We start from the raw sequence: 18,315 nt of genomic DNA, 5'->3' as shown, positions 1-18,315 counted from the left end.
CTTTTGATGCATACAGAGATTTCCGGTGGACACCAGCTTGCTTTGTTAATACCTTATGTGTAACTTCCTTAGATGTTTAACTTCCTAACTGCCCTCTTAGGGATAGCCTTCCTTTTTCTTGGAATGTGAGCAGACAAGCTTGTTAAATGCAACTGATAGGAATGCTTGTGTGATGGGGCAGTGAGATCTGTCCTTTTTCACTGTTATATTACTGTTTTATATTACTGTTTTATTTTACATAGGGTTCTATGTGCATCTATACTGCTATCTGTTTAACAGATAGCATACACTACATTTTTTTTTTAAGATTTATTTATTTATTCGTACAGAACTGGGGTACAGGCCAGAGATGCGGAGGGTGAGAGGATTCACCAGAGACAGAGCGGGAAGCAGAACAGGCAGATTGACGAAGTACACAGCGGGCGGGTCAGGAGAGGTCTGCCGCGCCATGTGGTCACCTCCGGGGCAGGCAGGGATCGAGCTCATGCGGAAGTGGCTTTAGTTTCTCAGTGCAGTGCTTTAACCCACCACCAGGGAGGGCCGCATACACTACATTTTTAATGTAAAAAGTTAATATGGCAAGGCATTTTTATTCACTTGAAATTCATTTGTAGTTACCTAGGCATCAAAGTTTTAACTCATTTTTAAAAGTAATTTGCAAATGGGCAAAAAAATCAAAGGATATTCTGTCTGTAAATACATTCAAATAGAAACAATAATAAAGCAACAGTCAATGTCTGCACTCCAAATGAGTTATCCAAATTCAGATTTAATAATCACACATTTGTAAATTTATGGTAAGGAAAATGAATGCTGTGCTGCTGGTTTTCTTTCAAATTGACTTTTACTTAATCTTATAATTATGTAAAGCCTCTTTAGGTTTTAGGAAGCTTAAGTACTCAGAGTAGGTGGGTGCAGGTGGAAAAGTGTAAAAATAACTAAAAGGAAACACACATTTTAACCACTCTACCAATCTGAGCTAAGGAAATATTCTTTTCCAACCCAAAAGAATTTTATGCTAGGTAAAATTCCCCCCCCCCTCCCCACTAAAATCAAACAGTTCAAACCTAAAATTCAGTTATTTTTCCTGTGCAGCAATGATATTGGGGTGTTGAAGTGAGTTATCTGTTTCAGTCATTAATGTTTGTCTATCTCATAAAAGGAATCATTAATTTTATACATCACTAGGGGTAGCTCAGTAAATTTATGTTCCCAGAAAAATGGCATAGAGTTGTGCTTACTACAAAATCCTAGAACCAAACTGACTATACTCTTCTATCAACTAGCTAAGCAACAGTGAGAAAGTAGCCAGTCTGCACCTCATTGTCTCACAAATAAATATGGTGATCTCAGAAGTGAATGGGAAAGGAGTTGAAAGAATGAAAGAACTGGATACTGGCCAATAAAGGGCACCAAAACTGGCAAAGGACAGTGCCTAAATATTTTACTGGTTACTATCTGAGTCTTGGTGCAGAAAACAATAATGGAATTTATTTAATAAACAAGGAAAAAGAGAGTCACTGAGGCCACAAATGGCCATTTGTCTCACCCTTTTGTTTTGAAGTCCTAAACAAAAGGTGTAAAAGTGGCATCCTCCCACCACTGAGTGCCTAGAGCACATGACAGCCAGACCACAGGCCAGGTTCCAATTCACGAAGACAGAATAAACAACAGGAGATGCTCCTAGTGCAGCATCAGATAAGTAACACTGAAAACAGTACTGCATGAGCTGAACTACCAAATGGCCACACTCACACAGCTCAGAGAGGTACCCAACTCCAGGTCTTCACTTTCCTTTCAGACTATAATAGAGGTAAAGCTTGGAACAGCTTCAGCCACTCAGCTTCCTGCAGAGTCTCTGAACTTTCCTTCTGTGAGGTTGGCTGCTGGAAGCCTCTCCACTGTCTTCAGAGGCTGGCAACAGCCTCTGGAAGATCAGTATGGTAGAGTCCCAACCACCATGGGGTGCCACTTATAACAGTCTTTGGCTTCCAGCCCGTTGTTACAAGCTTATTTTCATAAAATATTTAAAACCTGGCCTGGCATATAGATTTCCAGGGACATTAATTGTTGGGGGTGGGGTATGTGTTGAAAAAACTCATCAAATAGAGTGAAAAACAGAAAAGGGAAAATTTATTGAAATACTCTGCTGAGAGGAGCAGCAGGGGAGATGGGAGAGGCCCTGACCTGAGAGTCAGAAAGTCCATTTATACTCCAGGCAGCAGTGATTGGCTAGGATATCTGGCCTTAGGCATGTCCTGACTCCTAATGGGATCATCAGTTCAGTGGCCCTTATTAAGCTTCCCAAACTTGTCTGCTGGGAAAGAGTGGGGGCTGTTTGCAAACTTAGTAATGATACTCTGACATTAGCTATCTCCATACAGTCAAAAAATCCCTCAGTCAGGTTTAGCATTTCCTCAGTTCAGATTCAGAATTAGATCGTAGTTATTAAGTGCTGACTAACTTTGAATATAAGATTATTATGGACAGATTCATATCTCCCCTAAAATTGTTAAACTTAATCCCCATTTGATGGTACTAGATGGGGTTGGGAGGTCATGGGGACCCAACAATCCTTTAAAATGGGATTTAGTGCCCTCTGAAAAAACGACCCCGGAGAGCTCCCTTGCCTTCTTCCAGTAAGGACACCATCAATTGACAACTGTCAATTATATCCAGAATGTGGTAGTACCTTAAGATAGGAATGTCCTAGTTTCATTCACTGAGAGAAAAAAAAAAAGTTACTTTTAAATCATCCAGTCTATGGTATTCTATTATAGCAGTACTAGTGAATTAAAGATCACATCCATCAATATAAAAATTTTGTGTCCAAAGCTCAAGCATTCTTGATTTTATTTCTACACTATTAAACTTGGTTTATTTAGAGACCCAGAAGGGTATTCTGCAAAGGGGTTCCAAGTTATTTAATCAAAACAACATAAAGTTAGGGATACAGTTACTAGGGGAATTAGAGAAGGAAAAGGGTTAAGAGAGGAAAAATGGCGACAGGGTGGTGGCACAGGATGGTGAGCAGTGAGAGAAGCAAGTACACTTATACACTTAGGTGTGAAGCTGTACACCTAAAATTACATGGTTATATAAGCTAATAGCAAATAAATAAAATTCAAAGAAAAAAAAACGGGTTTAAAATAAAAACTTTTAAGTCAGTCAGACTAGTGTAGATTTCCTCGGAATTGATATGGATGGCTAAGAGTAGTGTTTCTCAAGACAAAGTTAGTCACACAAGTAAGTAGGGTGCTTTAAAAGTATTTTAACTTTTCAGGTGATTGTGTAAACTCTGAGCAATTGTTTCCAAAGGTTGAGTGTTGTACTTCATAAATTCTCTGGCATGGTTAAAATGTTTATTTGAAAATTCTAGGCTAAATTAAACTTTTTTTTATTTTGGCTTTTTGGGGTTTCACAAAGTAGTCATTTGTATATATATAAATAAATAAATTAAGCCAGCTGGCTTGTTATTTATTAGGGATTATGTACTGAGTCAACCTTTAAGGTATGACTATTTTTATAATGAAATGTCTCATGACAATCTCTTAAATTGTTCTGCTGGGTGCAGACAAACAAAGTGGTTGGCTATTAGGAGCCATGTCGTTTGAAGAATACTTACCTTTATACTCTTGGTATTAATGCATTTTGCTAAAAATACCTATAGGATGAAACATTACATAGTATTTCTTTAGTGTTTCCATGAAAGAAAATAACCACTTACTGAGTACCTTCAATAGGCACTGGTGCAGCTGTGGGCACTTGCCACACAGTCATCACCAATAAATATGGAAAAGCATGATAATGTGGAAGCAATGTGCTTCATAGGACAACGATGAGATAATGAAACAAATCTATAGCTCTTTCTTGAAAAAAAAAAAAATACACAGTAGTCCTCCAATAATGAATGTCATAAAAATGATTCATCATTGAAGGAACAATAGTTTTCAGCAAACTCCCAGAGTATTTACTTTTAGGATTAACTTATAAGAAATGCCAAATAATGTCATTTATTTAGGAAAATAAATTTTTTCCTTAAGGAAAAAGTACAAAGACATCTTCAAGTAGACTGCTCAATCAATTTTTAAGGTTTTCTCAATGAGAAAATTCATTCTAAAAAGTTATATAACACGAAGAATGTTTTATAAATTGTCATAAATTAACAGCAATTTTAAAAGCAAACATATAATCTTAAGGGGCATTTTCCTTAAAAAGTACAACTTCATTTCCCTTTGCCACCTTATAGAAGTAAAATTTTAAGGTAAAGATCAAAGGCAGCCTTGAATAGGAAATGAATTTATCAGTGTACAATGTCTGGAGGTTAAAGAAGATAGAAAAAAACAATCCGAGACCTTTCTTTAGATCCAGTCTGGACAGGAAAGATTTTTGGTAGACAGTGTCAACTGTGGTAGACCATGTGTACAGGATTGTTTTGTTTTTAAAGTAGTGGTGGAAGAACTCCCTAAGTTGACTCCTCCATAATTAGTCCTAACTGCAGCAGTTTTGTCAAAATTTGGCAATTTGAATTGCAGAAGGTAATGTGAATAGCGCTGAATCTCAAGCTCACACCAACTGCCACTGACTTCACAAACCTGAACACTCAGCAATGTTCATGTACTCATTTGTGAATCAAGGATAGAGGACCGTAACTTTAAGAGATAAGGGATCTTATAATTGTATGAAGTGTATAACTACACCGGTAAAAGTATAAAGGGTATTGAAATTTAGAGTACTGTATTTCAGAGAAAAAAAAAGTGTAAAACTTGTATTTTGACAAAACTTGACAAATTTTACATTCTAAACTCCCCAAATTTTCCTTACTAAACAATAAGAGACATAACCTGCCAGACTCTAAGACTTCAGTCATGAATAAAACAGTATGAGATTTTCAAGTTATATAATCTAACTGCATTTTATATTCCATGTAAGTGAACTGTTACAAACATTAGCTAGTTTCAGTGTACTTACAAGAAACACAAGGACATAGTTTTATTTTCTAACTATAAAACTTCTTTCCAACAAATATCTAAGTGACATTCATGTTTCCATTTTAGTAAACATAATTCTACAAATATCAACTTGCACAAATTGTTGCTTTTTATCTCAATTTGGAAGCTGAAAAATAAGAGGGGCATACAGTTAAGTAGTTAATGCAACACTCCTTGCACAGAAGCATATAATAATAAATGCTAGAAATAGTTCCGGCCGGAATGAGCTTTAAAAATTTAATTTTAAGTTTTATCAAGAAAGTAAAAATTTTTAGTGTGTATATTAAGTATTGACCCAATTCTAAATATCTAGCAAGTAATAGATTTCATGTGATTAGTTACTAACATACATGTTTAAGAGATTAATACTGACTACTCACTTACATGGTGCTAGTGTCTACTCTTTTACTGTTTACTTTTATGGAATGTTTATGATATAAAATTCCTCAATAGAACATTATAGCTTATTCTGCAGTAATGTGTACACGATACATAACAAGCAATCACTTTTTACCTTCAAGGAATCTAATTTAATTTGTGCAAAATTATAGACTTTTACACACATATGGCCAAAAGTGCTTCTGAAATTTATGGTCCATTTCCATAATGTACAAACAAACAAACAAAAGCACACTAAAGTTAATGGCTTACATATTTTATGTAAATTAATGCTATCTAGGACTGATAAACCTTTTACAAATTTCTATTTTTGGAAAATTAAAGCTCTGAGAACACTAAACACTGAAATTCTGTGCAATTAATATATTGGTTCATTTATTGCAAGTTTTATTAACTTACTTCTTACTCGCTGAGGTACTTATGTTTTTCCAACTAGATCAAAAAGGTTAAGGACTTGTTGAAATTAGTCTTCCATATAAATTATTTTGAATCTTGTCACAAGAGTTAATGTTTGTGAGTTAAACAGAAAGGGTCCCATTTCTTTTCCTTTTTGTAAAGTTCTGTTTTTAACTGGGTAGACATACTACTCACTTTTTCAATAACTTCACTGAATCACTAATTCAGTGATTTAGTTTTCAAAGAAGTATTTGAAAACTGGAAGTATTTTAAAATTTTGAAAACACTGCTACAGATCACAGACTATGTATGGGTTTTATCAGTAAAAAGTGTACCGCATAGAGTTGATTTAATAATTATTTCACAAAAGAATAGGTTTGCTATCTTTGCTATCAATTATACCAACTTTTGGTAATCAACAAAACCAGAAATGGCTTCTACATTGTCAACTGAACTCCAAGCAGCACCAAACAGGGTCTTGCCAAACAGAACCAATACTCTAAGATAAAGACCTCAGCATATATACTTCTAAAATAATAAACAAATTTAGAATTAGAACCAGAGGCAACATTTTATTTAAAAGTACCATGGGTTGTTAAAAGTGCTTTCTTCACATAAAACTTTGTTTGGTTAAACTAGTATAATCACTATGGAAAACTGTTTGGAGGTTCCTCAAACTGCTAAACATGGAGCTTCCCTACGACCCAGCAATCCCACTCCTACGTATCTACCCAAAAGACACAAAAACACTGATTGAAAAAGATACCTGAACCCCCATGTTTATTGTTGCTTTATTTACAATTGGAAAAACATGGAAGCAGCCCAAATGCCCAAAAGTAGATGACTGGATAAAAAAGATGTGGTACATATATACAATGGAATATTACTCAGCAACCCAAAAAGAGAAACACATGTCTTTTGCAGCAACTTGGATGGAGCTGGAAAAGATCATGCTGAGTGAGATAAGCCAGAAAGAGAAAGAAAAATACCGGATGGTTTCACTCATAGCAGGAGTATAATGGACCAGGCGAGAAAATAACAAAAATAATGAACAACCATATACCAGAGACATTTTGTGGGGGTGGAGTGGGGAATGGGATCAAAAATGGGGGGGAGGGGAGGGAAATGCACAAGATTATGGTGATGGTACATGGGTGACTTGGTGATGGGAAACCCGCGGGGATTACAATTGAGATGGAAAAAAAAATGTACAAAATGATAAAAATAAACTTTCGTAATAAAAAAAAAACTTTGTTTGGTTATTAATAATGTTCCTAATTCTCAGAATAGTGCTGCTGTGTCCAGATCCCATTTTGCAAAAATACAATTTAAATCTCTATACTAAAAATTAATAAAAGTGGAATTAAATTCTTCCCTCACCCCCTTAGCAGGATTATCTGGCTCTATCTGCATTCCTGGGAACTTGGAAAACTGTGCTACAACTCTAAAAATTCTTTGTGTCCTTCTGGGGTTGGCAGTGGCATCAGAAACAAACATATCCTGAGAAAATACCCTCCTGGGAAAGTCAAATGCCTTGCCTTATGTTGCCTAGAGTTCCCAGCACATTTCCCTACCTAGAACTATGAAGTCCTACACTTCCCTCACATTCCCCAATTCTGTAATTCCTTCACGGCTTAGCACTCCAAGAGCTGTTTTTTGGAGGATAAGGGGCTCACTTGATGGCCATCATGAATAAACATCTCGAGAAATGTTTAAAGACATTTCATGTTGGTTCAGTTTAGTTTTCTGGGTGTGAGAATAAGATCTGGTTTGATTATTTACACTATTAGAAATTTAGGAGGAAAATGTACTAGAGTAACTAAAAAATGAAGATTGTCTAAATTCTAGTTCATTGATTAATGCCAACATTATGTTTTCTTAAATTAACTGCTTAATATCTAACTATTTAAACAGAATTTTAAAAGGATTTCCATAATTGCTGTTCTTTAATTAGAATTTTGGCATTTTAATTATGACTTGTCCTTTGATAGTCACTTAAAAAACAAATGCAATTAGCAAAAAACCCCAACCAACCAGCCAGCTAGTCTGGCGTGTAGTTTTTTTGTTCACACTTAAATATACTATTAGTTTCATTACAATATGCACTTGGGAGAGTAACTACTTTTAAAAACAGTTATTTCCAAGTACTATTATTTCTTACTTTGTATCCCTAATGGTTAAAGCAAACAATTCTGTATCTCCAGGTAAACAAGGAATGCAGGGAAGAGGGTAGCATGTGGTTAGGTACAACAAGCATTTGGTGCTTGTTGGTGAAGTTCACCAATAAGGCCAGGCCTTCCTGTATGCCGTGTTTGCATGTTTGGTCGTTTGATTAACCGCTCCCCATTCCAACTTCCCCAACTCAGAATTCAGAACATAACCCAAGAGTTTTCTGACCTATATCCTTACCTATATCTAATATTCTATCCACGAGGACAAATAAACAAAGGAATTTTCTGAAAGAAACTTTTACCCAAACACATTGGACTTTGGTCTTAACTTGAATGAGGAAGAGTGGCCTTTAAGAGAGTGGTCATCATCGTCTTCCTCCTCACCCTCCTCCACAGGCTCATCTAGGTCTCTGAATGAGGGTGTGGTGTGGACGATTTGTGTTCGAAAGCGGATTTTGTTGAGTCTGGGTTTGATTCTTCCAATAGAACTGCCAGAGGCTTTGCGGCCTGGATCCTTTACTTTGCCTCCAGCCAATCCCTCAGCCAAGTAAGGGTGGAGATCGCCTCCATCCTCCGGTATGTGGGAGAGTCTATAGGTGATGAGGTGTGAGGGGAGCACCTTTGAAAGCTTCCAACGTCCACCACCACCACCCGCGGTGCTCACTCTGTGGTCCAGGTCCAGGCCTCCCACCAAATTCTTGATCTCCTCAGCGGTGCTCTGACTCAAGTACTGCCCCGCCTTTCTCCCGCTGTAATCCCGTGCGTCCACATCTGCATCGTAGGCCCCCACTAGAAGCTTCACCACCTCTGCGTGCCCATGCATGGCCGCCAAGTGCAGGGCTGTGTAGCCTCCGCTTGTTCTGGCATTGATGTTCACGGGCATTTGGTGATTGTTGGCGAAGTTCACCAATAAGGCCAGGACTTCCTGTCTGCCGTGTTTGGCGGCCCAGTGCAGACAAGTGAAACCAGTGATGAAGTCCCGCTTGGCTAAGAGGCCGGGATCGCTGCTCAGCAATCCCTCCAGGCTGTCCCACTGGCCTTCCGCAGCCGAGATCATCCAGGCATGCTCCAGTGGGTCCAGGGCCACGGAGGCCCCACCGCCGCTTTCCTCCTCCACCAACGACAAGGAGGCGACTGATAAGTCCTCGGAATCATCCCCACTTCTGCTGTGTCCATCCCAGGAGACGGCCTCAGGGTTGCTGCCTCCCAAAAAGGTGCTCTTCTTAAGCTGGGGGGAGCTACCCGGAGCCAGGTCGTGGGAGTTCTGGCTGGGGTTTTTCTGGGTGGCGACCTCTCGGGAAAAGCCGCCTGTCTCCGTCTCGCAAACGTGGGGCTCCAGGTATCCTCCGCTTCCTGGGGCCTGGTCCCGCACCGGAGGATGCAGGTTGCACCCGGAATTCTCATTCCAAGGCTTGCCACTCGCCACAGGCCGCCGGTTCCGCCCATAGTCGATAGGATGTGGAGGCCCCCGCTGCTGCGCGCCTGGCCTATCAACAGGACCCGGAGTCTCCTCGGGACCCAGGCCGCTCTCCCAGGGCTCTGCCGGGTTGATTGGGGTTCCCGCGGTGGGCTCGCGGTCCGTGGCCCCAGGGACGCAAGGTGGGACCTGATGGGGCCCGACCTCAGCCGGCTGGAAGCCCTCGCAAAACTTTCTTTTGAGGTGCACGTACTTGGTGCCATCGGCCGGGTCGGTACGCACAGTGGCCACGGCGTTTACCATCTCTTTGAAGCGGGCGCGCGCGCGGGCGCGCAGCTCTGGCTCGCCGCCCAGAAAACTCCTGAAGTGCCCTACCAGGTCCGCGTGCAGGGCTCGGCCTCCGCGATCGGCAAGAAAGCGCTGAACTGCCTGGGGCTCCAACTCCGGGGGCTCCTCCATCCTCATCCGGGGCCGTCCAGGTCCTCAGCGGCCGGCAGGTCAGCTTCGCGCCCTGGAGGCCGCGACGACGCCAGTTCCTGCTCACCCTTAAGTCCAGAGAGGCCGTTGACACTAGCCACCCACCGAGCTGCACCACTACCTCACCGTGCCGCGCCCAGGCGGCCCCGCCTCCCATAGCTCCGCCCACTTCCGGTATCCCTGCCACTAGCAACACCGCTCCCGTCAGCCGGCAAGCCCCACCACACCCATTTCCGGCCCACCGCTGACTGATCGATTAAGGCCTGGTTCCCTCGCGTTCTCCTCAGGCATTTAGTCTCCTCTCGCCGCCCGGAGTAGACCTCAGAAATGGCAAGCGGCACGCTGTCTCAACCGCAGCGCGACCCTTCGCGTGGCTAACGGCGCTTTTCCCCCGACGAGGCCCCGTCCCGCCCTCACTAAGTACCCTAGGCCGAAACCGCCCCTTCCCAGGCCCCGCCCCCCAGGGGAGGTTCCAGCCGGTTGCTCTGCGGGTCCCGCCCAGGCTCCCGGCTGTGGCTGGGCTGCTGATACCGTCGCTCCGCTGGCCCTCTGCCTACCATCTCTGTCCTCCCACTCGGGAATATGATGTCCTCCGACGTGGGGCGACACTTGGTGAGTTTCGGCCGCCTCGACCACTCCTCCACCTCTCGCTACCTCTGCTCCCAAACCCCTCCCCACTGGCCGAGTCCCGGAACCCGCGCCCCCGCCTCTCCTGGAATTCCTGCGTAAACTCCTTGGCTGGCGCTGGCGAGGCCTGGCGCAGGCAAAGCGCCCTTTCTGACTCTTCTAGCCGGCCTCTTGGCGACCCCGCGGTCCGCTGGCCGTACTCCGGCAGGAAGAGGGGGTCCTAGTTCCTGCCGCGTTGAGGGGCTAGTGGCGGCGCAGCCTGCACCTTAACGCAGAGACCCTCCTCCCTCCACTCCTTATCACACAAACAGCCCTTTGAGCTTGGGGTGCTGCAGCGATCCAAAGTTTTTGCGAGGCTGCCAGGTCTCCAAAAGTTGATTTGCGGATTTGATTTTAGTTCTGTTTTTTTAATAACGGTTTTGAATGCGGACTTGATTTTAGTTCTGTTTTTTTAATAACGGTTTTGAATACGCAAAGCAGATTCATATAATGGCTGTGATTTTCTTTTTACAGTTGTATATACTTCTCCGACCCTTTAATGGAGCCCAACTTACTTTGCTTATAGAAGCTCTTTTTTACCCAACTTGAGGCTTCTAGTTATCCTCCGTTAGGTCTTGAACTGTTTTAATTTTTTTTTCTTTTTGCCATGGCACTCATGTACTTATAAGAATATTTGTGACTAATTTGTCCTGTGTTTTATACTTTTAAAATCACTTTTGTGTATTTATCTCATGTAATAGTGGCTCTCACACTGAGGTTACAGCTCTTAATTGCCTTTTCTAATCTCTTAGGGGTGTACATCGATTTTTCCAAAGACTGCTTGGAAAAATAACTAAACCCTTATTTTTTAATGGCCTCACGTTTTATAGAAGTGCTAGTGAAACATGTCCCTTTGTGTACTTTTAAAAAAATTATCAGTTTTTACTTCTAGTACTTTAATGCAGACAAAGCTCCTTGGGGGATGGAAACCAAAAAACGTTTGAGTACTACTATACAAGGAATCTCCTAAATTAAGATATTTAGTTATAGGAACAGTTCAGATTATAGTGGGAGAGGATAGGCGATGAGTTACACAGCCAAAATTTCAATAGCACCTAGATAAGGATTTTTCTGCGATTATTTATCCTGGGTGGCTTTCCACTCCATCATGTCCTTTAGAGATGTCTCATTTGTTTCCTTTGAACTATCTTGTTACTACTGCTGTTTTTCTGTGTATGTATTGATGAGAAAATGTGCTTTTTAAAACTCTGATTCACAGTCATCTTCAAAATTGGGCATAAGAAAATCAAATTGATTTTGATTTCTTGTCAGATGTTGTAACATTATCTTTTTTAATTTCCTTACATCTTTATTTTTGCACAGTAAATGTTTTTTTTTTCTCTCAGGTGTAGTCTGGTAGTTCTCCAGTGAACCATCTCCATCAACATGCTACTTTGTGCACTTTCCAGGTCTGACACCACCCTCCACCCCTGTGCTCTCTACCTTCCTTGCTATGAGCTTTAAATCTATGGTCAACTTGCTAGTTTTGTCTTAATCTTTTATCTGATATCTATACTCTGCACATAGTAAAAAAATCCGATATTTATCTTTGTCCTTATACTTATTTCATCTAGCATAATCTCTTTCAGTGTCATCACTAAAAGCATGAGTTTGTCTCCTTGGATAGTCGAATAATGTACCATTGTATAAATACATCACAACCTTTTGACCCATTCATCTGTTTTGGGACATTTAGATTGTTTCCATAGCCTGTAAACAGTGTTCAATAAACATGGGAGTGCAGTTTCCTTTTGAATTAGTGTTTTTATGTTCTTTGTGTAGGAGTGGAATCGATGAATCATATGGCAGACCCATTTTTAGTTTTCTGAGGGACTTCCACACAGCTTTCCATAATGGCTAGACCAGTTTGTTTTCCCATTATACAGTGGAGAAGGGACTGATATCAAAGATCTATAAAAAAAAAAAAAAGCTGACATAACTAAACCTGTATTCTTTAATGAAGCCTTGAGATATTTCTGGATGGAGATCCTTCAACTATAACTTCTTGTAGAACCAGATAATGAGGCAGGCTGGTACTGTGAAGATAGTTAACTTTACCTCAGAGCATAAATCCATCAGGTAGCCCTTTCATAGCCATGCCCACTTCATTTCCACTCTACCTCCTCCTGAACCCAACAGCCAGTAATGTTTTTCACTTTTATAATTTTGTCATTTCAAGACTGTTATGTAATTGCATCACTATTTGGAAGGTTTTTTTAAAAAAATTTTTTTAAAGATTTATTTAAGCATACAGAACTGGGGTACAAGCCAGAGGTGCAGGGGCAGTGAGAGGATTCACCAGAGACAGAGTGGGGAGCAGAACAGGCAGATTGATGAAGCACACTGCTGAGGGCAGCAGTGGGCAGGTCAGGAGAGGTCTGCCAAGCCTTGTGGATCGTGGATCGCCATGTGGATCACCTCTGGGCTGGGGATCAAACTTCACACTGAAGCTGATGTGGCTCCCTTGCGGTGCTGCATCCTAACCCGTTTAACCCTTTGCGCCACCAGGGAGCTCCAAAAGAATTATTTATGCTACAAGAACTGCGGTATAGAGGCCAGGGGAGCTGTGTGGCAGTGGTGGGTGGCTTTATAGTGCTGTGTTATAACTGTTTCCCACCAGGAAGGCCCTGGAGCTTTTTCTTTTTCCCTTCACTCAGGAAAAGTCTCTGGACATTTACCTAGGTTCTTGTAATTATTAGTTTATTCCTTTTTTTGACTGAGCAGCACTCCCTGGTCTGAATGTCTGAGGACATGGAGATTTTGGGACTATTATGACTAAAGCTGCTGGTGTAATATAAGGTAAACCTGTCTTCACTTCTCTGGGGTAAATGCCAAGGAATACATTTGCTTGGTCACCTGGTAATGAAACTTACAGACTGTCTACCAGAGTTTCCATTTGCCATCCTTACCAGCAATGAATGAGAGATCAGTTTCTTCAAATTCATTTGGTATTGTTTCTTTTTTTGCATTTTGAATGTAGCTATATCTTGGGGGTTTTGTTTCTTTGTTTGTTTTTAAATAATAGAGTATTTATTTTTACATCATTATGTGCCTTTTTCCATCTCAGTTATAATCCCCATGGGCTTCCCACCACCAGTTCACCTGAGTGCCATCACCATAGTGCAGTGCACTACCCCCCCCCTTTTCCCATTTTTAATCCCATTCTCCACTCCACTCTTGTAAAATGTCTCTGGTATATAGTTGTTGTTTATTGTTATTTTCTACCATGGTCCTTATACTCCTGCTATGAGTGAAACCATCCTTTTTTTTCTGGCTTATTTCACTAAGCATGATCCCTCCCAGCTCCATCCATGTTGCTGCAAAAGGCATGTGTTTATCTTTTTCTATTGTGTACCACATCTTTTTTTTTTTTATTTATTTAAAGATTTATTTATTATTCATACAGAACTGGGGTACAGGCCAGAGATGTGGAGGGTGAGAAGATTCACCGGAGACAGAGTAGGGAGAAGAACAGGCAGATCAATGAAGTACACTGCTGAGGGGAGCAGCGGGCTGGTCAGGAGAGGTCTGCCTCTCCATGCGGGGATCTCCTCCAGGGCAGGCAGGGATAGAACTCATGTGGAAGTGGCTTAAGCTTCTTAGTGCTGTGCTTTAACCCGCTGTGCCACCAGGGAGGGCCATGTACCACATGTTTTTAATCCAGTCATCTGCTTTTGGGCATTTGGGTTGATTCCATGTCTTTCCAATTGTAAATAAAACAGCAGTAAACATGGGGGTGCAAGTGTCTTTTTGAATAAGTGTTTTGTGTCTTTTGGGTAGATACCTAGGAGTAGGATTGCTGGGTCATTTAGAAGCTCCATTTTTAGCAGTTTGAGAAACCTCCAAACAGTTTTCCATAGTGGTTGTATCAGCTTGCACTCCCACAGCAATGCAGTCCACATCCTTGCCAACATTTGTTGTTGCTGTCTTTAGGTTTTAACTGCATTTCCCTAATGGCTAGTGATGTTCAATCTCTGGACTTATTTGACACCCATATTCTCTTTGGTAAAATGTCTATTCATCCTTTTGTCCAGATTCTAATTGGATTTTTGTTTTTACTAAATTTTGAAGGACTTTTAAAACCTTGTTCTTTATGATAGTGGTTTGCCGATGTTTTTGCTCTTTTATTGTATCATCTTAACAGACTTGCAGAGCAGAAGTTTTTAATTTAAATAAAATCCATTTGATAAATTTTTCCTAGTAAGGACTTAGGTCTTTGACATCAAGTCTGAGAACGGTTTGCCTAAGTATGGATTATAAAGGTAGTCCTAAAAGTTATAAATGGTTATTTTCTATGTGATTTTATACATTCATGTTTATATGTTTATGTATTTTTTTTTAAGATTTATTTATTCATATAGAACTGGGGTACAGGCCAGAGATGCGGAGGGTGAGAAGATTCACCAGGGACAGAGTGGGGAGCAGAACAGGCAGATCGATGAAGTACACTGCTGAGGGGAGCAGCGGGCGGGTCAGGAGAGGTCCGCCTCGCCCTCCGGGGCAGGCGGGAATCGAACATGTGGAAGTGGCTTAAGCTTCTTAGTGCTGTGCTTTAACCCGCTGGGCCACCAGGGAGAGCCCTGTTTATGTATTTTAAAATATATATTTTTCATTTAACCATATCACTCATTTTGAGTTAAATTTTGTATAAATTGTGAAACAAGTTGAGGGGCAGTGTGACCTATAGATGTTTAACAGATTATCTCTTAGCTTTTTCTTGTTTTTAATATTTTTATTTATTTATGCATACATAGCTGGGGTACAAGCCAGAGGTGCAGGGGTGGTGAAAGGATTCACCAGAGACAGAGTGGGGAGCAGAAGAGGCCCACTGATGAAGTACAGTGCTGATGGGAGCAGCGAGCTGATCAGGAGAGGTCTGCCACGCCATGTGGATCACCTCCAGGGTTGGGATTGAACTCAGGCTGAAGTGGCTTTAGCTTCTTATTGTTGTACTTTAACCTGCTCTGCCACCAGGGAGGGCCCTATCTCTTAGTTTTTATTGAACTGTTCTTTCTCTTTTGTCAAAAATAAGTTCAATTTATTATGCAGATTTATTTCTGGGTTCTCTAGTATCAGTTGATTCCTATAGCTATATAGGAAGTCTTGAACTAGAGTGGGTTAATTACTCTCACTTTATTTTTTATCAAAAAATATTTTTGGCCATTCTAGTTTCTTGCCTTTCATTGTAAGTTTAGAATAGTCTTGTCTATATCTATAAAAAAAATTGGAATTTTGATAAAAATTACATCAAAAGGATATTTCATTAGGAGGCATTGTCTTTATTATGCGGACTCTTCCTTCTTTATAGAAGAAGTGTTTCTCCCATGTCTCTGTTTCCTTTCATCATCATCATGTAATTTTTGGCATATAAATCCTACATGTTGTGTTAGATTGACACCTATTTTTTTTAAGCAGTTGTAAGTTATCATGTTTTTGATTTTATTTTCCATGTATTGTTCACATACTGGACACACAGTTGACTTTTGCTTATCTTTTATCCTTTGACCTTGATAAATTCATGTATTCTAGGAATTGGGATGCCTTCTATATTGCTTGAGATTTTGCAGTGTCTACCAATGGGGCAATTTAATTTCTTAATTTCCATTTTGGATACCTTATTTTATTGCTTTACTGTGCTGGTTATGACATGAAGTGTTACTTGCAGAAGAGTGGTGAGAGCAGATATGCTTGCCTTATTTTCTGATGTGGGAGGAAAGCATTCAGGTTTTCATCATAGCTATAAGTTTTCATTCTGTCTTTGGTTTGGTTTTAGGGTGCTGTTGTAGCTTCATGAAGGGAATTGGGTGGTGTTCTTTCCTGTTTTTTTTTTTTTTTTTTTTTTTCCTGGTAGAGATTGTGTAGAATTGGTGTTAATTCTTTATCAATATTTTGTAGGATTCTTTTATGAAATCATGTGGCCTTGGACGCTTAACATTTTGGGAACTTTAAAATTAAAATTTAATTCCTTTGAGCAGTTCTCTGTCTACACAATACTTTATAAGTGGGTGAATTGTGGTAGTGTGGTTCTGTGATCTTTCTAAGTTGTCCAATTTATATGCATAATGTTCTTTATAGTGTATCCCCTTGTCCTTTTGATATCTGCAGGGCCGTGTTAATTGCCGATGTTTTATTTCTGATATTTACAATTTACGATTTGTCTGTTCTGCCTTTCTTTATCAGTATTGCTAAAAGTTTTTTAATTTCATTAATCATATCAAAGAACCAGTTCTTTTGTTGATTTCACTGATTTTCTATTTTTGTTACAGGGCAGCAAATCTGTTATTTGACAGGGAAAGAGAGGGACACCACTAAAGCCCCCAAAACCTGCCTGCTCTAAGTGGGTTCTGCCATCTACCTCAACAAGACAAAACATATAAAGCTTTAATGAAAAGTGACTTTAATACAGTGAATATACAATATGGAACACAAAGAATATAACTTCTAAATCAAACACCTGAAGTTACCCATCCCCTCATGGGCAAAAGTCAACCCAAAAGGGATTGGCCCAAAGCAAGGCCTGAAAGCTGCCACAAGACTAAAGCACCTTCTGGCCGGGACCCATGGAAAAGGGTCAGAAATGGCCAGACAAATCTGAGAGCAAACGAGCAAAATCAAAATCAATATAAACACTGCCATGGTCACCTCCCTACAGGTACCTCACCCACATCTGCCTTAACCAATCTAGGGTCAGGAAACAAGCGCGGTTTCTTCATCACATGCTTGCTGCTCCATGTGGCTTCCTTAGGTCTCCTTCTCCATCCTCCTTCTGGGTGGGACAGGGAACCTGGAACTTCCCTTTTTCCTAGGGACCACCCTGTTACATTTTCAATACAAATGAGTTCTCATATTTCCTTGTTTTTAGCTCATTTTGCTTCTCTTTTTTGAGTTTTATTTTTGAAGAGATTTACTGCATTGATTTGAGACTTTTTCTCCAAAATGTATGTATTTTGGTAGTTAGGATTCCACCTTTATAATATATCCATGATTTTTGGTATGTTTTATTTTCATTTTTATTCTACTTTATTTCTTAAAGAGTTTTGTGTTAAATTGCATTTGATGCCCTTAATAGATTCTCAGACTTTATATTTTTTAATGGTAGAGTATATTAAGTATCAGGAATGTATAGTGCCTTGTTCAAAGACTAATAGCTAGTTATAGATGAGATTTGCTGTTGGTTATTTTGTCTCATTCATTACCTGTATCATATTCCTTATTAGTAATTTTTATTACTCAAGAGATCCTGATTCTACAGTTATTTGTTGCTGACTGTAATAATGGATCCTGGAGTAATGACTGCTCTTCCAGTTTCTTGAGAAGCATAGTCGTAATTTTCCATTTCTTCTTTCTGTTCTTATTAAAACTACTAAATGTGGTCTAAGTCTTTTCAATTTCTGTCTGCACTTGGTATTTTCTGTTTCAGCTGCAATGTTTATGAACTCTTTAAATACTTCTTTTTAGTTAGCTTTCAATGAGGGTAGTTTGGTATTTTAAGAGAATTGTTTTTTAAAAAAAAGGTTTATTTATGCATACAGAGGTGCAGGCCAGAGATGCAGGGGTAATGAGAGGCTTCACCAGAGACAGAGTGGAAGCAGAACAGGCCCACTGATAAAGTACACTGCTGAGTGGAGCAGCAGGGTGGGTCAGGAGATGTCTGCTGCACCATGTGGATCACCTCCAGGACAGGCAGGGATTGAACTCATGCTAAAGTGATTTTAGCTTCTTAGTGTTGTGCTTTAACCCACTGCAGCACCAGGTAGGACTAAGAGAACTTTTTAAATATGTGTATATATACATATAT

General features: G+C 40.3%; 2 protein-coding genes across 2 annotated transcripts in view; one reads left to right on the top strand and one right to left on the bottom strand.

Moving 5' to 3' along the window:
* SOWAHC (sosondowah ankyrin repeat domain family member C) overlaps positions 1 to 10,013 on the bottom strand; it is a 58,461-nt gene extending 48,448 nt beyond the window's left edge. Inside the window, exon 1 of the mRNA XM_004680366.2 lies at positions 8,196 to 10,013. Within this exon, the coding sequence (XP_004680423.2) occupies positions 8,256 to 9,839 (1,584 nt within the window). The 5' untranslated portion in view covers positions 9,840 to 10,013 and the 3' untranslated portion in view covers positions 8,196 to 8,255. The remainder of the gene's footprint in view (positions 1 to 8,195) is intronic.
* Positions 10,014 to 10,316: 303 nt separating this feature from the next.
* The window catches only part of SEPT10 (septin 10), a 98,254-nt gene continuing 90,255 nt past the window's right edge, over positions 10,317 to 18,315 (top strand). Inside the window, 1 exon segment of the mRNA XM_012723256.1 lies at positions 10,317 to 10,463. Coding sequence (XP_012578710.1) covers positions 10,434 to 10,463 — 30 coding nt within the window. The 5' untranslated portion in view covers positions 10,317 to 10,433.

The sequence above is a fragment of the Condylura cristata genome, unplaced genomic scaffold, assembly GCF_000260355.1.
Source record: "Condylura cristata isolate star-nosed mole 26May11 unplaced genomic scaffold, ConCri1.0 scaffold00010, whole genome shotgun sequence".
Lineage (NCBI taxonomy): Eukaryota > Metazoa > Chordata > Mammalia > Eulipotyphla > Talpidae > Condylura > Condylura cristata.
Note: the sequence above shows the minus strand (reverse complement) of the source record. Positions and strands in the feature narration are given on the sequence as shown.